At 48.6% G+C, this 16328-nt stretch overlaps 7 protein-coding genes across 7 annotated transcripts; 3 read left to right on the forward strand and 4 right to left on the reverse strand.

The window, feature by feature from the left end:
- Positions 1-1937: 1937 nt before the first annotated feature.
- On the forward strand, positions 1938-3527 carry BKA67DRAFT_545069 (acetyltransferase). Its single transcript, XM_046101309.1, has 2 exons — positions 1938-2238; positions 2617-3527. Exons 1-2 carry the CDS (start codon positions 2133-2135, stop codon positions 3507-3509), a joined length of 999 nt encoding a protein of 332 aa, XP_045963744.1. The 5' UTR covers positions 1938-2132; the 3' UTR covers positions 3510-3527.
- Positions 3528-3838: 311 nt separating this feature from the next.
- Positions 3839-5370, reverse strand: BKA67DRAFT_19981 (histone-fold-containing protein). Its single transcript, XM_046095412.1, has 6 exons — positions 4850-5370; positions 4741-4788; positions 4462-4549; positions 4344-4406; positions 4127-4288; positions 3839-4048 (listed from the first exon to the last, which is right to left on the reverse strand). Exons 1-5 carry the CDS (start codon positions 4945-4947, stop codon positions 4199-4201), a joined length of 387 nt encoding a protein of 128 aa, XP_045963745.1. The 5' UTR covers positions 4948-5370; the 3' UTR covers positions 3839-4048; positions 4127-4198.
- A 502-nt stretch (positions 5371-5872) lies between these two features.
- BKA67DRAFT_652840 (survival factor 1) lies at positions 5873-7453 on the reverse strand (the record flags this gene model as incomplete). The annotated part of the gene is made up of 5 exons (XM_046106237.1): positions 5873-5889; positions 5950-6055; positions 6114-6915; positions 6992-7207; positions 7431-7453. 5 exons carry the CDS (start codon positions 7451-7453, stop codon positions 5873-5875), a joined length of 1164 nt encoding a protein of 387 aa, XP_045963746.1.
- A 370-nt stretch (positions 7454-7823) lies between these two features.
- BKA67DRAFT_545085 (ribosomal protein L11, RNA binding domain-containing protein) lies at positions 7824-9045 on the forward strand. Its single transcript, XM_046101310.1, has 2 exons — positions 7824-8354; positions 8411-9045. Exons 1-2 carry the CDS (start codon positions 7962-7964, stop codon positions 8744-8746), a joined length of 729 nt encoding a protein of 242 aa, XP_045963747.1. The 5' UTR covers positions 7824-7961; the 3' UTR covers positions 8747-9045.
- A 1828-nt stretch (positions 9046-10873) lies between these two features.
- BKA67DRAFT_652842 (uncharacterized protein) lies at positions 10874-11530 on the reverse strand (the record flags this gene model as incomplete). Its single annotated transcript, XM_046106238.1, has 5 exons — positions 10874-10911; positions 10962-11174; positions 11228-11353; positions 11406-11421; positions 11483-11530. 5 exons carry the CDS (start codon positions 11528-11530, stop codon positions 10874-10876), a joined length of 441 nt encoding a protein of 146 aa, XP_045963748.1.
- Positions 11531-13185: 1655 nt separating this feature from the next.
- BKA67DRAFT_652843 (uncharacterized protein) lies at positions 13186-14550 on the forward strand (the record flags this gene model as incomplete). The annotated part of the gene is made up of 1 exon (XM_046106239.1): positions 13186-14550. One exon carries the CDS (start codon positions 13186-13188, stop codon positions 14548-14550), a length of 1365 nt encoding a protein of 454 aa, XP_045963749.1.
- Positions 14551-14754: 204 nt separating this feature from the next.
- Positions 14755-15225, reverse strand: BKA67DRAFT_529762 (uncharacterized protein; the record flags this gene model as incomplete). Its single annotated transcript, XM_046099125.1, has 1 exon — positions 14755-15225. The coding sequence occupies one exon, from the start codon at positions 15223-15225 to the stop codon at positions 14755-14757; it is 471 nt and encodes a 156-aa protein (XP_045963750.1).
- Positions 15226-16328: the final 1103 nt, after the last annotated feature.

The raw sequence follows: 16328 nt of genomic DNA on the forward strand, positions 1-16328 counted from the left end.
GCATTCAGAGTACTTTCATGATTGAGTTGTATATCGATTTGGTGGAGCAACAGACAAAACGGTTACCTGCAGTGGAAATTGGTGAATTGTTGTGCTCATTGCATCGCGTGCTCTTGTTGAGCAAGACCCGTCGCGTAAACGGATCGATTATTTCGTCCTTGGTTGAATCAGCCGCCCGTAGCGAAACATTGGCTGGCATTACATAACTCGAAGGATATACCGAGCCCGAGGATCTCGTTAGAGTTCAGGTTAATGTCCAGCTTCCACTATCGGACCCGAACCAACCAACGGCAAGACTCAGACTCAAGCCCGCTCAAGAAAAAAACGGCATGGCCGGACCTCCCAACCTGTCCCGAGTTTATCACTACAATGCAGTCACCAATAGCATTCGCAATGCATTGGTTGCCAAGCTGGGTTGTTGTTGCAATGCCCTCATTATGATGTGCCCCGTCGTTCATATTCTGCAATGAACAATTCTCGTTCTGAGCGACTCCCGTCGACCCTAGTCGGTTTCGAAACATGCATGTCCGAGCTCACATGTCTTCGTCTAGACTCTTACAGATCTTCACTGTCTCCTCATCCCCAGACTGACCCAAGTGGTGCCCGCGAGATATCTCGAGTTTCAGATTTACCTGGGTTGACCTTCAAGAGTGGACGATTGGTTTAGGGTCTCCTCCCATGCACCTCAGATTATTCCAAGCTTTTTAGAAACGGGGCCAACGGTGGTGCAATGGAGACAGCTTGGCGACAACAGGTGGGGGCATGCGTCAGCTCTTTGGGTTCAAGCTTCCTGTCTCGTCTTCCCGACCAATACTCTTCGGCCGATCTGGGATGGGCATGAAGCGGCCGCGACATAGAATAGACACGAAGAACCGTGGAAAGGTATGAAAAATCACCTCATCTTGAACTCTGGAAGCTCGTCTCCGCTTCCGAAACAGGCATCGTGTTAGTCTCGTACAGATCAGATCAGAGCACATGGTTCACGGCGGTCTGAATAACTAGCTGGACCCATCTGGATGGGTCAATCACTAGTCCAAAACACTTGAGCCCATCATAGGCTAGACTTTATCATCACGATGAAGCCATGTGCAGCACATGATGGTAGACTTTTTTGTGAAGCCAGCAATGCATTGTACAGAGATAGCCAACACCCAATTCCCTGCTGTTGGCTTTTGTGGCGCCCGTCTAATCGATGCTATTCGTCTGGCTGGAAGAGTCTTATCAGGAAGCCCCCCGGATCCGAAAGAAAAGCGTGATCGCGTTGCAGGATGACATCTTGTTCCCCTTGGCAACTGTGATAGGCACAGCGATTGAATTTAAGGGGGGGGCGTGTTGGTATTTGGGCTTCTCTCGCTCGGGGCACATATGGGGGGCAGCAGAACGCATAATATCGCGAGTCTGATCATGCCTATCTATGGCTCGGCACATGTTACTGGCTGGTTCCATTTTTCCTTCGCTCCTAATCTAGTCTCAACGTCTCGAAAGAATATGATCTGCCATATATCCACCTCGAACGTGCTCAAAGAGACCCTCCATTGTCGATCAAGGATCCCCTATTACTTTCCAGTTGCATTTGTATCGGGGACGCCCACTTGCATCCTTCACTGTGTCGTCATCCTTCAGTTCCTTTGAAACTCGTTCGTCGCACAGCTCATATTTTCTGGAGACACAAAAAGTCTGTAACGACAAACGCACAAAGCGATTCGAAAACGACTTAAAATCGCGTTCAGCCTCAAAGTGCCATCCGGAAGATTTCGTTCGACTTTCCAGGGTCCAGAAGCAGCACTTTCGACGCAGCGAGCCCCTCCAAAGCGCGGCAGTGTTAAATTAACATTTTTGCTGGAGCCCGCTCAAACAGACGCTTGGACAACCTGGACCAGGACCAGGACCAGGACCAGGACCTGGACGTTTGGAAGTCTCTGCGCCAGCCTTTTGATAAACAAAAAAAAAAAAAAAAAAAACCAGAGAAAGAAAAAGAGGAAAAAGAAAAGAAAAAACCTATTGGATTTTTACAGTTATAGAAATTGAATATCCACTGAAAATCAACACTACCAACGACTTTTCAATTCTTTTCTCCTGCAAGGTCCTGCCATCACAACTGCAAGCGCTGGTCGCCCAAACACAATGCAGACATGGCGCACGTGGTACCTCGCGAATTGAACCTCAGTCATTATGGCCACAACAACGTGGTGGACAAGATCAATATCTCGGTTGTGCCTGGATTGAAGACTAGTACTGGTGAGTATTCCAGATTTCCCTCGATTTCGCTCTTTAAACTTTTCTTGGCTTCCCTTATACCGTTGTCGCATCACATCGCATCGCATCTTTTGGCTGCACCTTCGAGGTAGCACGTGTATAGTGGGGTGTAAGTCACATCGTGAAGTCGCTTTGTAACAGGCCTGAATATTGTCCGCAAATGGAGTGCCATCCAAGCCATTGAGCACCCAGGCACTAGGTAGCCATTGTCGCCGCATTTTAAAGAGCACGCAACAATAACACATACCGCCAAGGCTCATGCATCGCCATCCTCAGATGACACCGACGATGACGGCAGCCAATGTCTATGACACACTCCAACACGAGATACAATAAAGACTAATAAGCCTTTCATCACAGCTTTCTTCACTTTCCTTCGCGCAAACCTCAACGTCAATCCCAGCGCCGTTTCTACGCCTCTCCTGCAACCGACATCGACTCTGCCACCACCTTCACCATTGCCCCTGATTACCATGGACTCCCCAGCGCCCTCGAACCCGGAGCGAAAGCTCGAGCCCGTCCCGGACGATCTTCCTCAGCTGTCGTGCGGTGTCCTGATCGACGAGGTCGACAAGCTCGATGCCCTGAATCTTGTGACCGACTCCATCGCGCAGCAGCGCCAGACGACCTCTCTGCACCTGGTCTTCCACCCGTACCTGCTGCCTCTCCTCATAGCCGCCCTGGGCGTGGCATTCCAGTACAGCTGGCGCGTGAAGCGCGACCTGGGTATGGCGCTGATGCTGCACAGCGGCGTCGTCATGACGTACCTGCTCGCCATCCGGTACGTAACCGGGCGATACATCGGCGTGGCTGAGTCGATGCGCTGGGAGTGGATGCAGGCCGAGGACGGGGAGGAGGACACGGTGGTTGGCGTCCGGTTCGGCAGGGAGATCATCGGGGCGCTGATGCTGCGGCTCGAGCCCAGCTCCAACCCGGCGGGGAAGAAGCGGACGCGGGCCTCGGCGCTCAGGGGCGGCAAGGGCGTCATCCGGGCGTGGACCGTCAAGCTGCGTTTCAGGGGCAAGGGCGTCGGCGCCGACTTGCTGAAGGAGGCCGTCAAGGTCACCAAGGAGAAGTGCGGCAGGGACGCTGCCGTTGGCTTTGCCAAGGAGCATGCGAACAGCGAGGTCGTGGTGCCAGAGGCACTAAACGGCCTGATGCGCAAGGACGAGCAGAGGGCGGCCAAGGCCCTGGAAAAGGTCGTGTCCGAATGGGAAGAGGCGAGAAGACACAAGAGAGGCAACTCGAGGTAACTTCCTTTGGGGGGGGGGGGGGGGGGTGGGGGGTTTCCCCCACCTTCCCCCAATGTTCAGATCTAGAGCTGGAGCTACTAGATATATAGATCTGTAGATCTTTCTGTCGCTACATATAGGCTTGGGTTAATATGTGCCGTTGGTACAGGAGAGTTAGGTTTAGAAGCACTGGATACTAGTCACTGGTTAGATGACTGGAGGTTGATACCCCATTTCCTTCGCTTTTGAGCATATAGTTGGATTTATAGTTAATGACAATAGCAATCTGCTATTCGAGGGCAGAGTAGTCTTTGCACCCATCTCGCCGTAGCTCCCGACGTCTCGTTTGTCATAGGTAGTCTATGGTTCAAGATACCCCGCTAATTCGGTGGCGTTAGTCAATTGTTATCTGCGCCATTCATATTATTATATCACAATGGACTGTGTTATGCCTTACACTTTGCACTTTCTGAAACAACTTCACCAAGTGTCATCCCATGTTCATGATCATTACAATACAGGGTATCTCAAGTAGCTGGATCCATATCATGCCCATTTGCCTGTGCGTTTCGAGCTCAGTTCCATCTACAATTTCTGATTGTCATTGGTTCCGTCATAATCGTAGCACAGGCGAGTGCCTCCTTGCCACTTGGACCGTATATGTTATCGTGCCCAAAGCTCGCCAGTTCCTGTCTAAAGATCTCGACGTATCAACGCTTTTTTGGGCCGGCCTGCGGCATCTTATAGCCATCATCGAAGCCATAGATAGGGCGACCCAGGCGTCTAAGTGCATGAAGGACCTGTAAAAGTCTTAGCGCCAGTTATAACTATACCGAATATGTAATAAATGCTTACATCCGTGGTGGTTACTGTCTTCGCTCTACGATACTCACAGTATGTGACACAATCTTTGAGAACCTAGAATTGAATATCAGTATCAGTGTAATACATATTGGGGGTTATTAAGCTTTACGCCTTCGAGGAACGTCTTCAGAACGCTCCGAACCTCATCGTAAATAGTGCCGGAGATACGTTTTACTCCGCCACGGCGCGCAAGGCGACTATGACACGAAGGTTAGACAATCCGCCAGATCCAATTAAAAGGGTACGGGAGCGATGGGTATGTGCCCAGTGCATGTCTCGCCGCGTACACGGAACCGCTTTCTTAGTGCAACCGGCAGCTAACAGCCAGTAAAGCTACTGAAGAATGAAAGAAAAAAAGAAAAAAGGGAAGAAAAAGGGATTGACGTACCGGATGGATCCTTTTGTGATTCCCTGAATGTTGTCACGGAGGACCTTTCTACCAGGACTGTTAGCTATACTGCTTCCATGGAATGGTTGCAAACTGCAAGTAAGCTTACCTGTGTCGCTTCGCCCCGGTCTTACCACCAAGACCTATCCCTTTGCCTCCTTTACCGCGGGCTTGCGCGATGCCGAAGCTGGCGCTTTTGCCAGCCATGATGCGCTCTGTTTCCTGCAGATTTCGTGCAACGAGTGGGGAGCAATGACAAGTCAGGCTCAGTATTCGGCGATAATGGACATCACGTCTGCGTTTGACGATGGTGATGAAACCCCACTTGAAATGGGAAAGGTAGTGATGTGTAACAGGTCGCCGAGAAATCGACTCCGACTTACGATGTTGACTTTCACTGCCGGTTTACGATAGAAGAGACGGGACTCGACGCGGGTTTTAGTGGGGAGGTAGTAGTCGCGCCGCCCGGGGCTGATTCTTATCGAATGATAAGAAATCACGCTAAATCACCGAGAAGCATTGCTGTACCTATCAACATTTTGATGATGATCTTTCGCTAAGGACAATCGTTCTTGGAGTATGTCACTACCATTGTATTGTGCTAGCTTGCTCGTGTTAAAACTACAGTACCAGAGGCCTGGATGGTTTATTTACTGTTTTTTAAAGTTCAATCAGTGCCAAATGATGTAATCCGCCGCAGCCGTATCGCTGGGACAACATGCAAGTAATTCCCCGTCGACGGTGTTAATTGCATAGTGGCAACTCAACACCTAGTCAGTCACGAGTTTTACCGGCTGTGCTGCCGCCGTAGGAACATATCTTATTGATAAAACGAGGGTATAGGATTATTCTTCTCATTACAAGGATTTATATAAAAACCTCATTCTAGGTAATATGCAATTTCCTCCTCATGCAAGTCGAATCGTCAAAGCGAGCGTGCTGGTCTTGGTGACCCTCTGAAAACGCCTTTGCCCATTATTCAATGCATCTGTCAGATCTAATTAGAATCAGTCGGACCAAGGGATAATTATTATGCTGCTTGCACCACTGCAGAATTTGCCAACGGGTGTTCATCCATTCGGGTAGTGCGGTTATCCTGCAATTCTTCCATATGCTTGCACCTGCTGTCGATCTACGACTGCGAAGCACCTGCATTAGAGTTCGAATTAGTGAAATAGATCATCACAAGGCATCATTGGGCAATCCTACCAGTATCTACCGCAGAGATGAAGGTAGCTTCACTGAAGGTTTTGCCTTGTTCAATGAAGGTCTCATCACCAATCTTCAGATTCAAGGTGAAGTTGGGAGGGGCAAACTGAACTGCATTAGTCCCTAACCGTAGCATGAATGGTCGGGGCAATGACTGTTTTTACCTGATAGATATACGGCTTTGTGCCGGCGGCACCAGCAACAATCTTCTTCACGAATGCAGGGACCTCGGCCATGACGTCGACACGGTCAAGTCGATGCTCAAAAGGCCCCTCAATGACAGCCTCGACAGGTTTTCCGTCCTTGGTCACACCAGACCATGTGAACCTGACTTCCTTGGGTTCTGGCCACTCGTTGTCCGAGTCTGGCTGGGTCTTGAGATGGACAACGTTGCAGTCGGTACCAGCGATGATGATCTCGCCGTCTTTGGCAATGCCGCCTATGTTGACGGTAGTGGTGCCGTACGATGGGGGCGTGGTGAATTGCATCAAAGCAGCCGAGTAAGTAGGGCCCTGGAAGTCGAGAAAGTTCCACTTGGCAGCAGCGTGATGCGGCTTCATCCCCTGGAGGGCATGAGAAAAGAAAGCTTGGCCCTTGAAGTCGATGGGGCCATCCTTGGTGATCATACTGCCTTCGGCGACGCAACGAGGCCAAAAAGCGTGTCTCATAGAACCCCATGGGTTCTTGAGGTCGGTGCCGTACAACGTCTTGCCATCCTTGCCGGCGACAAATCCTGGGGCAACCTTTGTGATCTTCAAGTTGACGATGCAGCGCTGGTCATTCATGGACTTGATCGTGTAGGAGTTTCCGTCTTCCGACAGTTCGAGAGCACAGTCCTTGGCATAAAAGTTCAGCTTATCTTGGCTGACCTCGTAATCGGTCAAGGGGTTCGAGCACCATAGGTGCGGTTTCGAGTTGTCGAGATATGAAATCTTGGAGTTGAACTGGACTGTGGTCTTGATTCCGCTTCACCGAAGGAGCATGTTAGCCGGGTCTGGGGGTGTGATGATGCGCGGGCCAAGTGCGTCTCGAAATAACCTACACGACGTTACTATAGATGACCTGGGCAAGACCAAGATAGCCACTGTCGGACATGAGGTAGAAACTCTGTGTCTCGACAGAGGTGGAGCCCATGATCTCCCACGTGAGGTCCTCCTTCTTGAGCTCGGTGTAGGGTGTGGTTTTGGCATCTTGGGCAACGGATTTGATTGCGGAAGGCCCGTAGATGGGCTCTTCTGTGCCGGCAACGTTGGCTAAACTTCATGGTTGAGGAGCATATGTTAGTGAAGGGTTCTGCATGTCTTGTCTTGTCTTGTTTTTGTTTCATCTTTCATCTTTGTCTTTTCCAGTGCTGTCCGGTGTGAGTGCTTGCCCTGGGCTCTGCCACTCTGCCGGCAGTGGCATGTCATGGCGGGGCAGGCGGATAGACTGGGAATAGAAATGGTATGGCGTTTGTAAGCCCAAAAGGTTATCAAACGTACGTCTGCTTGGCCCAGTTAAACATCTTCCTGACGTTCGATTTGGTTCCTAACTTGAAAGAATGGGTGTGATGCAGGAGGGAAGTAAAGTAAAGTCTTCTAGGTAGTAAACAAAAGGCGGTGTTAGTTTAGAAAGCAATCAATAGCGGGCGTATATCTACAGTAGGGGTTTTTTTCTGTACATATGTACAGCAGGTGGGAAGCGAATCACGATGGCGGCTGGAGAAAGCAAGCTCCAGTTATTGCTGAACGGAGGATCCAATGGAGGGGCAGAAGGAGCCGACTTTTGCGACCATTGAGGCGATCAGCGCTAGAGTTCTAGGTACGTAGTGCGTGCATAGTTTATTACTCGCTACCTTCCCTCAATGAGTACCGGCCCAGCACTGCTTCTTTTGCATGCAGCACATATCATGTACATAGTTAGCACGCAGCCCACTGCATTCGGCTCATTGCATTTATCAGCAGTACACTGCATCCAGTAACTACAGTACAGCGCAAGCAAAAGACCCCCCCGGATAGCGCTGTTTTTATTTTATGTCTGTCGCGGCTTATCCCGACTTAGACCAGCAGCCAAGTCGAGCTCCGGGCTACACAGGGGATGGGGACCCGGAACTGGGAGCTGGCAGCTGGAGTCCAGGTGGTTCTCAACTACTAGCGTCAAAATTTCCCCAAGCATCGCGCTCCTTGCAGCTCAACCGTCTTGATTCGAGGAAAACGATTCGCGACAGAAACCACGTCCCCGTCGCTTTCGTTTTGGAATACAGCAGACAAAGAGGCTCAGCGCACAGAACCAGCAACATGTCGAAACGAGGCGCCGCTGCCGACCAGATCGTCAAGCTCATCGTAGGAGCTGGCCAAGCAACCCCCAGTCCTCCCGTTGGTCCTGCCCTTGGTAGTAAGGGTATCAAGTCCATAGACTTCTGCAAAGTGAGTCTCCATGCCCCATATCGCTGCTCTGTTTGATCGTGCTCATGTTATCCCAGGAGTTCAATGCACGAACACAACACATCCTTCCTGGCACACCGATGCCTACCCGAGTCACCGTCCGGCCAGACAGAACATTTCACTTCGATATCCGAACACCTCAGACATCCTGGCTCCTGAGAAACGCGGCAGATCTTCCCGTTGGCAAGAAAGGAAAGAGGAAAGGCGCTGCCAAGCCCGGCCACGAAGTGGTTGGCAGCGTGACGTTGAAGCACGTATATGAGATTGCCAAGATTAAGCAGACCGAGCTGAGGTTGTCCGGTCTCTCTCTGGAAGGTCTCTGCAAATCCATCATCTACCAAGCAAAATCCATAGGAATCTCCATTGTCGCATAGGCAAGCCAAACCCGACAAGAGTGCGCAGAGGAGCACAAAACAGCCTGCGAACTGGCTTGTGTACATATATGTGACATTAGGGGCGGGTCGGGATCGTGCAGGATACGTCTTGTCACCGGGGTAGTCACGACCGATTCGATTGTACTTTACTCTCAAGACAGCATTCGCTTTTGCTCGGGAGGGCCAACACGCCACGAGCGCCACCCTCTCAACAGATCCAAGGCGGGCTTGCTGATGCCTGAAGCCTAGAAAAGGCTTATCATAATAATTCATCGATCCCTCTATATTATGCTCAACCTCATGATAAACCGTGCCTACGCGTGTCGCTCACAGCTATTCTAATTGTGTCTGTAATCCTCCAGCAAAACTCTCTCTCCTTCAATGCAGCATTTCAGAAACCAGGAAAACTTGTCTACAGAGGAAGTCCGCTGCATTGCTATCAGGCGTATCCATGATGATTGTTGGTATCCTAGATGCAAACGTCCAAGTCTGTATCACACCCATCAATGTTGACTGGCGAGCAACCAAGCTTTCTCTATGAATGCATAAGCAAATATCTCAAGAGTCAACCTCAACGTAGAGGAATTATACCATGCGCAACTAACATTCTTTTTATAGGGAATTCCTCGTGCTACGGAATTACAAGACTAGTCACGTCGGTTACGAAATTTCAATCATATGTTCTTCAGAAGTCGATAAAGAAAGTCCGCGTGGAAATTCTTATTTGGAAAACAAGAGAGGGGGAGAAAGCAGGACTGGTGTTTGGCGGTGACTGTTATTATAATCAACAACAAAGCAAAAAAGGTTCTTCGCACGGCCTAAAGCATGAAATCAGCAACACCCTATAATACCGTAAGTGTTCATATAAGCATACGAATCTTACACGATTGGAGGTCGAATATTCAATGACAGTGTAGGCATCCAACAACACCTAGAAACTTTTAGTACATCTACGAGTTCCACAAAATGCCCATTTATTAAGAGTCCCCAGCGCAATTATGGATAATGAATTATTTATTGGTTATTGATTGAACAATCATGAACTTTAGAACTTAACAAATTGGGTGATACGGTCAACACCAGAGCATAGACCTTAACTCCTTAAGATAATTGGTAGCGTTACTTGAGAATGCAAGTATCTAGCTGCACTGCCGCGTTGTTCACCTATATGCTTCTCATGCTGTGGCTTTGGCGAATAGATAAATGTTAGAATATGAAAACGTGAAGAGCTAGCAGCATGGTATCTACCATAAGCAACGAACCTAACACTTGATTACTAGACGTCACTTGACCACATCCCTCAACCAACCACTCACCGAGAATGTAAATCACGCACATATGCCACTCTTCCGTCTGCTCGTCGCCCGCGCGCATGCCCGCCCTTTTCTCAATTTCGCACCGTGAATATCAAAAACTGTTAGGCGGAGGGAAGAGGTTGTCGGGGGTGCTGAATCTCATGGAGCTTTCGTGTTGAAAATTGAGTATTGAAATTGTTTACAGAGTAGCCTCGCCAGAGGACAAAGATGAAGGATATGCAAAGCTAATCTAAGCAGTATGATCTTTTTCCAACGGCCTTGAAAGATGACATGTACCAGAAAACCAGTGGCTATGCTTGGAACCAAATTGATGCGCGGTTTAAGACGTTGACATATTCGCCATTGCCTATTTTGCCATTCCAAGTGTTCCTTTTCCCCTCATTGTATGATTCATCGTGATTTATATTACACACGAAGTTCACGTAGTCTGAGAAGACTGTTTGAGGGGAAGCCATTTATTCTCTTAGACAACGAGAAACAGACATGGTATATTCTTGCTCAGAATCATTTAGAGAATAGGAAAACTCTTGCATGTGAGCTGAAATATGGTATATGAACTTAGTTGTCCAAAGCATTGTTCGATAGCTTTTCACAATGTGTACGAATCCTAAAAGTCGAGCACACTGCATGGCCACTATTTTCAACACATTCTCCCATGTCGACAATGAGACGGTGGCATGACTGTTAGAGACGTCAAAGAGATCTCGTAGAACCACAAAACATACTCGCGAACCTAATACAAAAGGCCATGCAATCAAGCTTGTTTATTTTTCAATCTAGTTTATCATTCCAATTGTCCATCTGTCGATCCCTATTTGCCTCCTGTCATTATTGAAGCGAACTCCTCATCTAAACTTCATTAGCCTGAAAAAATGAATCGGTGTGCTGATATAACCTACAATCGATGTTGCCATCCCCGTTCGTATCTGCTGACCTCAACATCTCATCGATCTCTGCATCAGTCAAGTTCTCCCCAAGCGAACTCAATACGCGGCGAAGCTCCTCGGCGCTGATAGTGCCACTATTGTCACGGTCAAAGACCTTGAAGGCTTCTTTGAGCTCCTTTTCAACATCTGTCGACTCCACCTTCATGGACATCATCTTGAGGAATTCTAATCGGCATTAGCCACGGTCGTGAGGCGAACTTTTGGGCCCATGTAATCACCATCAAAGTCGATAGAGCCGTTCTTGTCAACATCTACCTCGTCAACCATGTCCCGAAGTTCTTGCTCGCTTGGGTTCAGTCCCAACGACTTCATTACTGCGCCCAACTCTTCGGCGGTGATGTCACCTGCTCATGCCATTAGCACACCATCCGACCCAAGGATCCTGCAAAGACTTACCGGTGCTGTCTTTATCCTACGCGCATCATGTTAGCGTCCTCAGAGCCAAACTGCTGGGAATGAGGCGATGAACGTACAAACAGATCGAAGGCAGCCTTGTACTGTTCGATCTGCTCCCTGCTCATAGACGCAGCCTTACGACATTAGCAATATTTCCTGCCTCGGACTTTGAGTACGAGAACGAACCATGGTCACAGATATTACAGTCGTTAGAGATTCGGTTGGGGGGAGGGGGTGGAAAGACGATATCGAAATGTACTTCAAACTCTAATAACGCTCACAATCAGATTCTTGGACTTCAGCTCGTTTGGCGTCGTGAAGCAATAAAGAGGGGGCCCAAAGACAAGCGCCACGCGGTGTTTCAATCCAGCGCCCGATGACGCGCGCCTGATTGGGCGCTTGGAAAGCTACATATCTGCATGTACCGACACTAGCGAGCCTCGCAGTACAGCCCTACCCGGCTATGCGGCACAATGGGGCACTTTCGTGATGACGCACAGCAACCATAAAGATAGCAATTGCTCCTGGAGATCTGTGTGCAACATCCTACTTCTCATTGGATCTCCGGCTCTGGGTATTCAAGCAATAACGGCTGGCTAATATTCACATCTGTGGTTGAACTCCTTCAATGTGCCAACAAATGCTTGCTGTCGCCCGTTGCCGTGTCCTCAATTTCGACGCCGAATACGATATCATCCTTGAGATATGGGATTAAACCATTTCTCGAGTGCATCTCGTGCGGCACTGGGAGGCGAAGAGCACTTCCGTTATGCTACCGGACGCATCAACTCGTTCACTACGACACACCAAGGTTTGTCGTGATTCATGCAAGGTGTTTAGCGAAACCGGTTCCTTTCTTCTAAGGCCAAGTATAGTAGCAACTGTATAGCGGGATTTTCGTCGTGGAGACGGTAAGCGATATCACAACGGTGACGGATGATGCCTTGTCGTGCGTCTAGCCATCGAGGAACCCAATGGATTTACGCTATGGCATGCTCAGTAAACGTCTCGCACGCTGATAGGTGCTATTTGCCTCTGCGTATTTCGCAATGCATCAGTTGCCAATCCATGCACCACGAATATTCAAATCCCGCATTCAAAAGCCCATTCGTTCACGAAATGGTCGAGTCAGTGCGTTACTCGGCATATACCATAGTTTTATAAAAAATTTGTCGAGCTTTGCTGATGAGAAACCACCTTTTTGGAGTGGTTGTGTTGCTAGGCGGGCTTAATGAAAAACTTTATATAAGTCACTGTTGCAGCCGAGTTTGCCGTGCCGGTATCCCGTGTGTGTGGGTCCTGATACGGCTCAGACTGCCGGTTGCTTTCAGTTAGAACATTGTATAACGGTACGCAAATATCTTGGTGTCGATGAAGTTGGCGTGTGTAAGAGTGTCGTTGTACGTATGTATGTGCTACTGCCCAAAGAGGCTGAACGTCAATAAAGTCTTATTTCTGGAAGCGTGACGGGCGGACCGGATGAAACGTACCGATACTACGTATAGGTGATCGCGCGTCCCGAGATTCTAGACTTGGTCTAGTCGGCGTAGCGGAAAGCTTATTCATCCCCCCTATAGATCAGACGGCCTTTATTGCTTTGTCCTGTTTCTCGATTTCTTGGCGTAACATGTTCATCGAGACTGATAATGTTCCGAAAGTCCTCCCCAGACAGAACGACAAACGCAATGACCGGCACTTGAATCCGATACTAAGATTATTCTTTTTCTCTCTTCCTCTGCCGCTTCAGCCGCCACATTCGCTACATTTCCTTATCTTAACCATGGCACTAAGGTCGCCGGTCGAACGACATGGTTCCGACCTCGAACTAGATGCACTGCCACCCTCCACCGATCGGGCTCCCATTGAAGAAGCGGAGGGGAGGGGAATCGTCAGCACGTTGGGCTCTAACTTCCCCGGAAGACCCCAAGTGGTGCTGATCAAGGGCCGACGCGGTTGGTGCCATGCAGAAGGCTGGCGGCTAGAGAACAATCTCCTATGGGGGGTGGGTTTGCTCGAGCTTGCCAATGCCGGCGACTTTGCGGCCAATGTCTGGAACGATGTGCCCGTCCCGGTTTTCGTAGTGATATTATGTGCCATTGGCGGTACCGCAGCTGGAGTCATCTGCACATTTGCCTTTGCAGATTCGATAAAAGCATGGCACAACATTCAGTTCCTGCGCGGGCAGCGGGCAGAGCTCCGAGCGGCCAGGTCGCGTCAGCTGGACGATGAACAGGCCTCGGGTTCAAGCCTTGAGGTTCTTGATGAGCTCACCAAGCGCGAGCTTCGGACAGAAGCCATAAATCGTTGGGGCATGGACTTGCTTATGGGAGGCGCCGCAGTTCTGATTTCTATTGGTACATTCATGGCTATCGGCGGCAACAACCACAGGATATGGGTTGCAAGTAATCTGCTGTCCGGATATGTTGGAAATACACCAGTTCTTATTTTCGGACTTGTCAATGCGTTCTGGCAGGTCGTCATCTGGAAAAAGATGCACCACCACGATAGAGCCGCCAAGAAGAAGTTACAGGGCCATCCGGAACTAGCTCTAATCCGAAAGCGGTGTTTCAATGTGCAGATTTATTCGGTAGCCAATGGCATGGCTACGATTATGGGTGGAGTTGGGTCTATGCTCACCCCGACATTCTGGTGGGCATATATCATTCTTATCCCCGTCATCATCACTTCTTTCTTCTGCAACTACTGGTGGCGAAGAAAGGTCGGATACGACCGCCCTCACGATTCTACTTCGGTTATCAGCTCAGCAAGCCTTATTGACGAGATACGGGTCGCCTGCCGAGCTAAGAATATCGTCGAAAACCACCCAGGTGCCGCACTGCCACATCTAGTCACCGAGTATGAGAAACCAGACGGTTTGCTATTATTCTTCATCAGTCATGGGCTCTTTGAAGCGTTCTGTCTTCGGCTTGTCAACGAAAAGCTTCTCTTCCCGCACAACGGTGATGCGGAAACTTCACAGCTGTGTATTGACACAGATTGTCTTTCGGCTCTATACCAATGTCACAGTTCTGCCTTCTGGAAGACTGGTGAGGAGCTTCTTCGCCTTGAGGGGCCAAAACATTTCAGGCATCGAAGGAGATTTTTCACTGAGCTGCTCGGCGAGCACCTAAGCCATTCAGTTTAAAGACTACCAATATTTCTTATTCTTTAACTATTCATGTATAAAACATCCACAACACTCCTCTAGAGACTTTTGATATAGAGAGACTCCCTAGATCTGGAGCTTAATCTTCGCAACAATACTTGATAGGACATTTCCGATTTGTGTTGCCTACTACCCCTCCTCGCTGCTTGCTGTTACGCACGCTGTTTTGTAATTGACAGTCTCCTAGACCAGCATACATCTTTTATGAAAAGCCAGATCGGGCATAAATAACACGACTTCTTCACGCTGTAATATTGGTCCATTCTTACAAATCCTAAGTCTCGACCAACCGGTAGGAACCGCGCATTCCCATGGAAATGGAACTTGAACTTGTGTGTTGGCTTGATCGGCTTGTGCTTCGATCGCGAATTCCCGGTCATTGGTTCTCTGGTCTTCGAATCCCCTTATGTGGTCTGCGAATGTTGGATCTTTGATGGTGAGTTGATCAATCGCGTCCCACAGCAATGTTTCGAACAATGTCCTGTTCGAACAGGCATATCTGATCACTTTAATGAAAGACCCTTGCAAAATCCAGGGCGTGAACAGCGCCAGTCCATGGACATGAAATACGATTGGTTCCGCTTCCGAACGTACATAATTGCGACAGCACACGGAGAGTTCCTCTGCGCGTCCGAATCTCTCCATTTTTGACATTGCTCAACAATTTCCTAGTATGCCGTCCATAGTACCTACTCATCCCACACGTGTTAGTAGTTTCTTCAACCAGAAAATTTCAGGTGTGTTTGGAATATCTTTGGTGCCTTGAGAGCATGAACGATCAAACCCGGCCAACTTCAAACCCCGAGACGATGCAGATACGAATTTTTCTTTTTCGAAAATGAATAAAGTGATGCTGAATACTGACCAGTGGTTTTTTATAAACCTTGTATACTATTTTTGTTTTGATTAGCCCAAGCAAAGAAAATGCCAGGGAATTATAAGACGACATACAGGCAACACCCTTCCCGTCGGGACCATTCGTCATATAATCAGTCCAGCACGATAGATCCTTTTTACACCAATTATCTCGTAAAGTGATGGCATCCCGGAAAAACTGATTCATAGGGTCATTAAGTTCATTGTATGGGTATGTATCGTAGGGAGCAGACCGAAAGCAGTCATCCTAAAGCGGAAAGTGGGCGAACTCGGTGATCGGCATAATTTAAAATCAAAGAAAGTCTATATACTTTTTCGATAACGTAGACCTTGGTTACTAAAATAAAAAGGTGTCTACTCTGTAAGTGCTATTAAGTGAAGGTGGTTTGTAATGTTGAGTTTCATCACCTCGTTGTCACTGGAAGTATGGTTCCATTGATCATTGCGCTTGCCCCTTTGACTTTCAATTCCCCCTCTCCTAAGGCAGGAACGTCGGGAATAGATTCGCTGTCCGCCATGTCGATATGGATCGTATGTATTGGGCATGTTTCGGGGTTTCAACTACACTATCTCTTTCATAATGCTCTATCTGCTTAAATGTAAAATTGTCGACCGGTTTATGAGTAGCTGAAAGTAGCAGGCACCGAGGTTTGCAGCAACAAATGCGGAACAATCTCGAAACCAATGGAATTCCAGTGAAATACTACTATGATTGGAAAGCTAGCGGTATAATCTGTAATCAAATGGGTGCTCATACACACGCTGGTAAATATTTAAGATATGTGGTTGCATAGCCTTAGTAATCCTTTCCCATTGTGCATGTACAAACTCATCCCGTTTTGCAATCTGCTCCCATGATCTCGTGTCTCATTGAAGTACAT

Source organism: Truncatella angustata, assembly GCF_020726525.1.
Source record: "Truncatella angustata strain MPI-SDFR-AT-0073 chromosome Unknown BKA67scaffold_1, whole genome shotgun sequence".
Taxonomy (NCBI): Eukaryota; Fungi; Ascomycota; class Sordariomycetes; order Amphisphaeriales; family Sporocadaceae; genus Truncatella; species Truncatella angustata.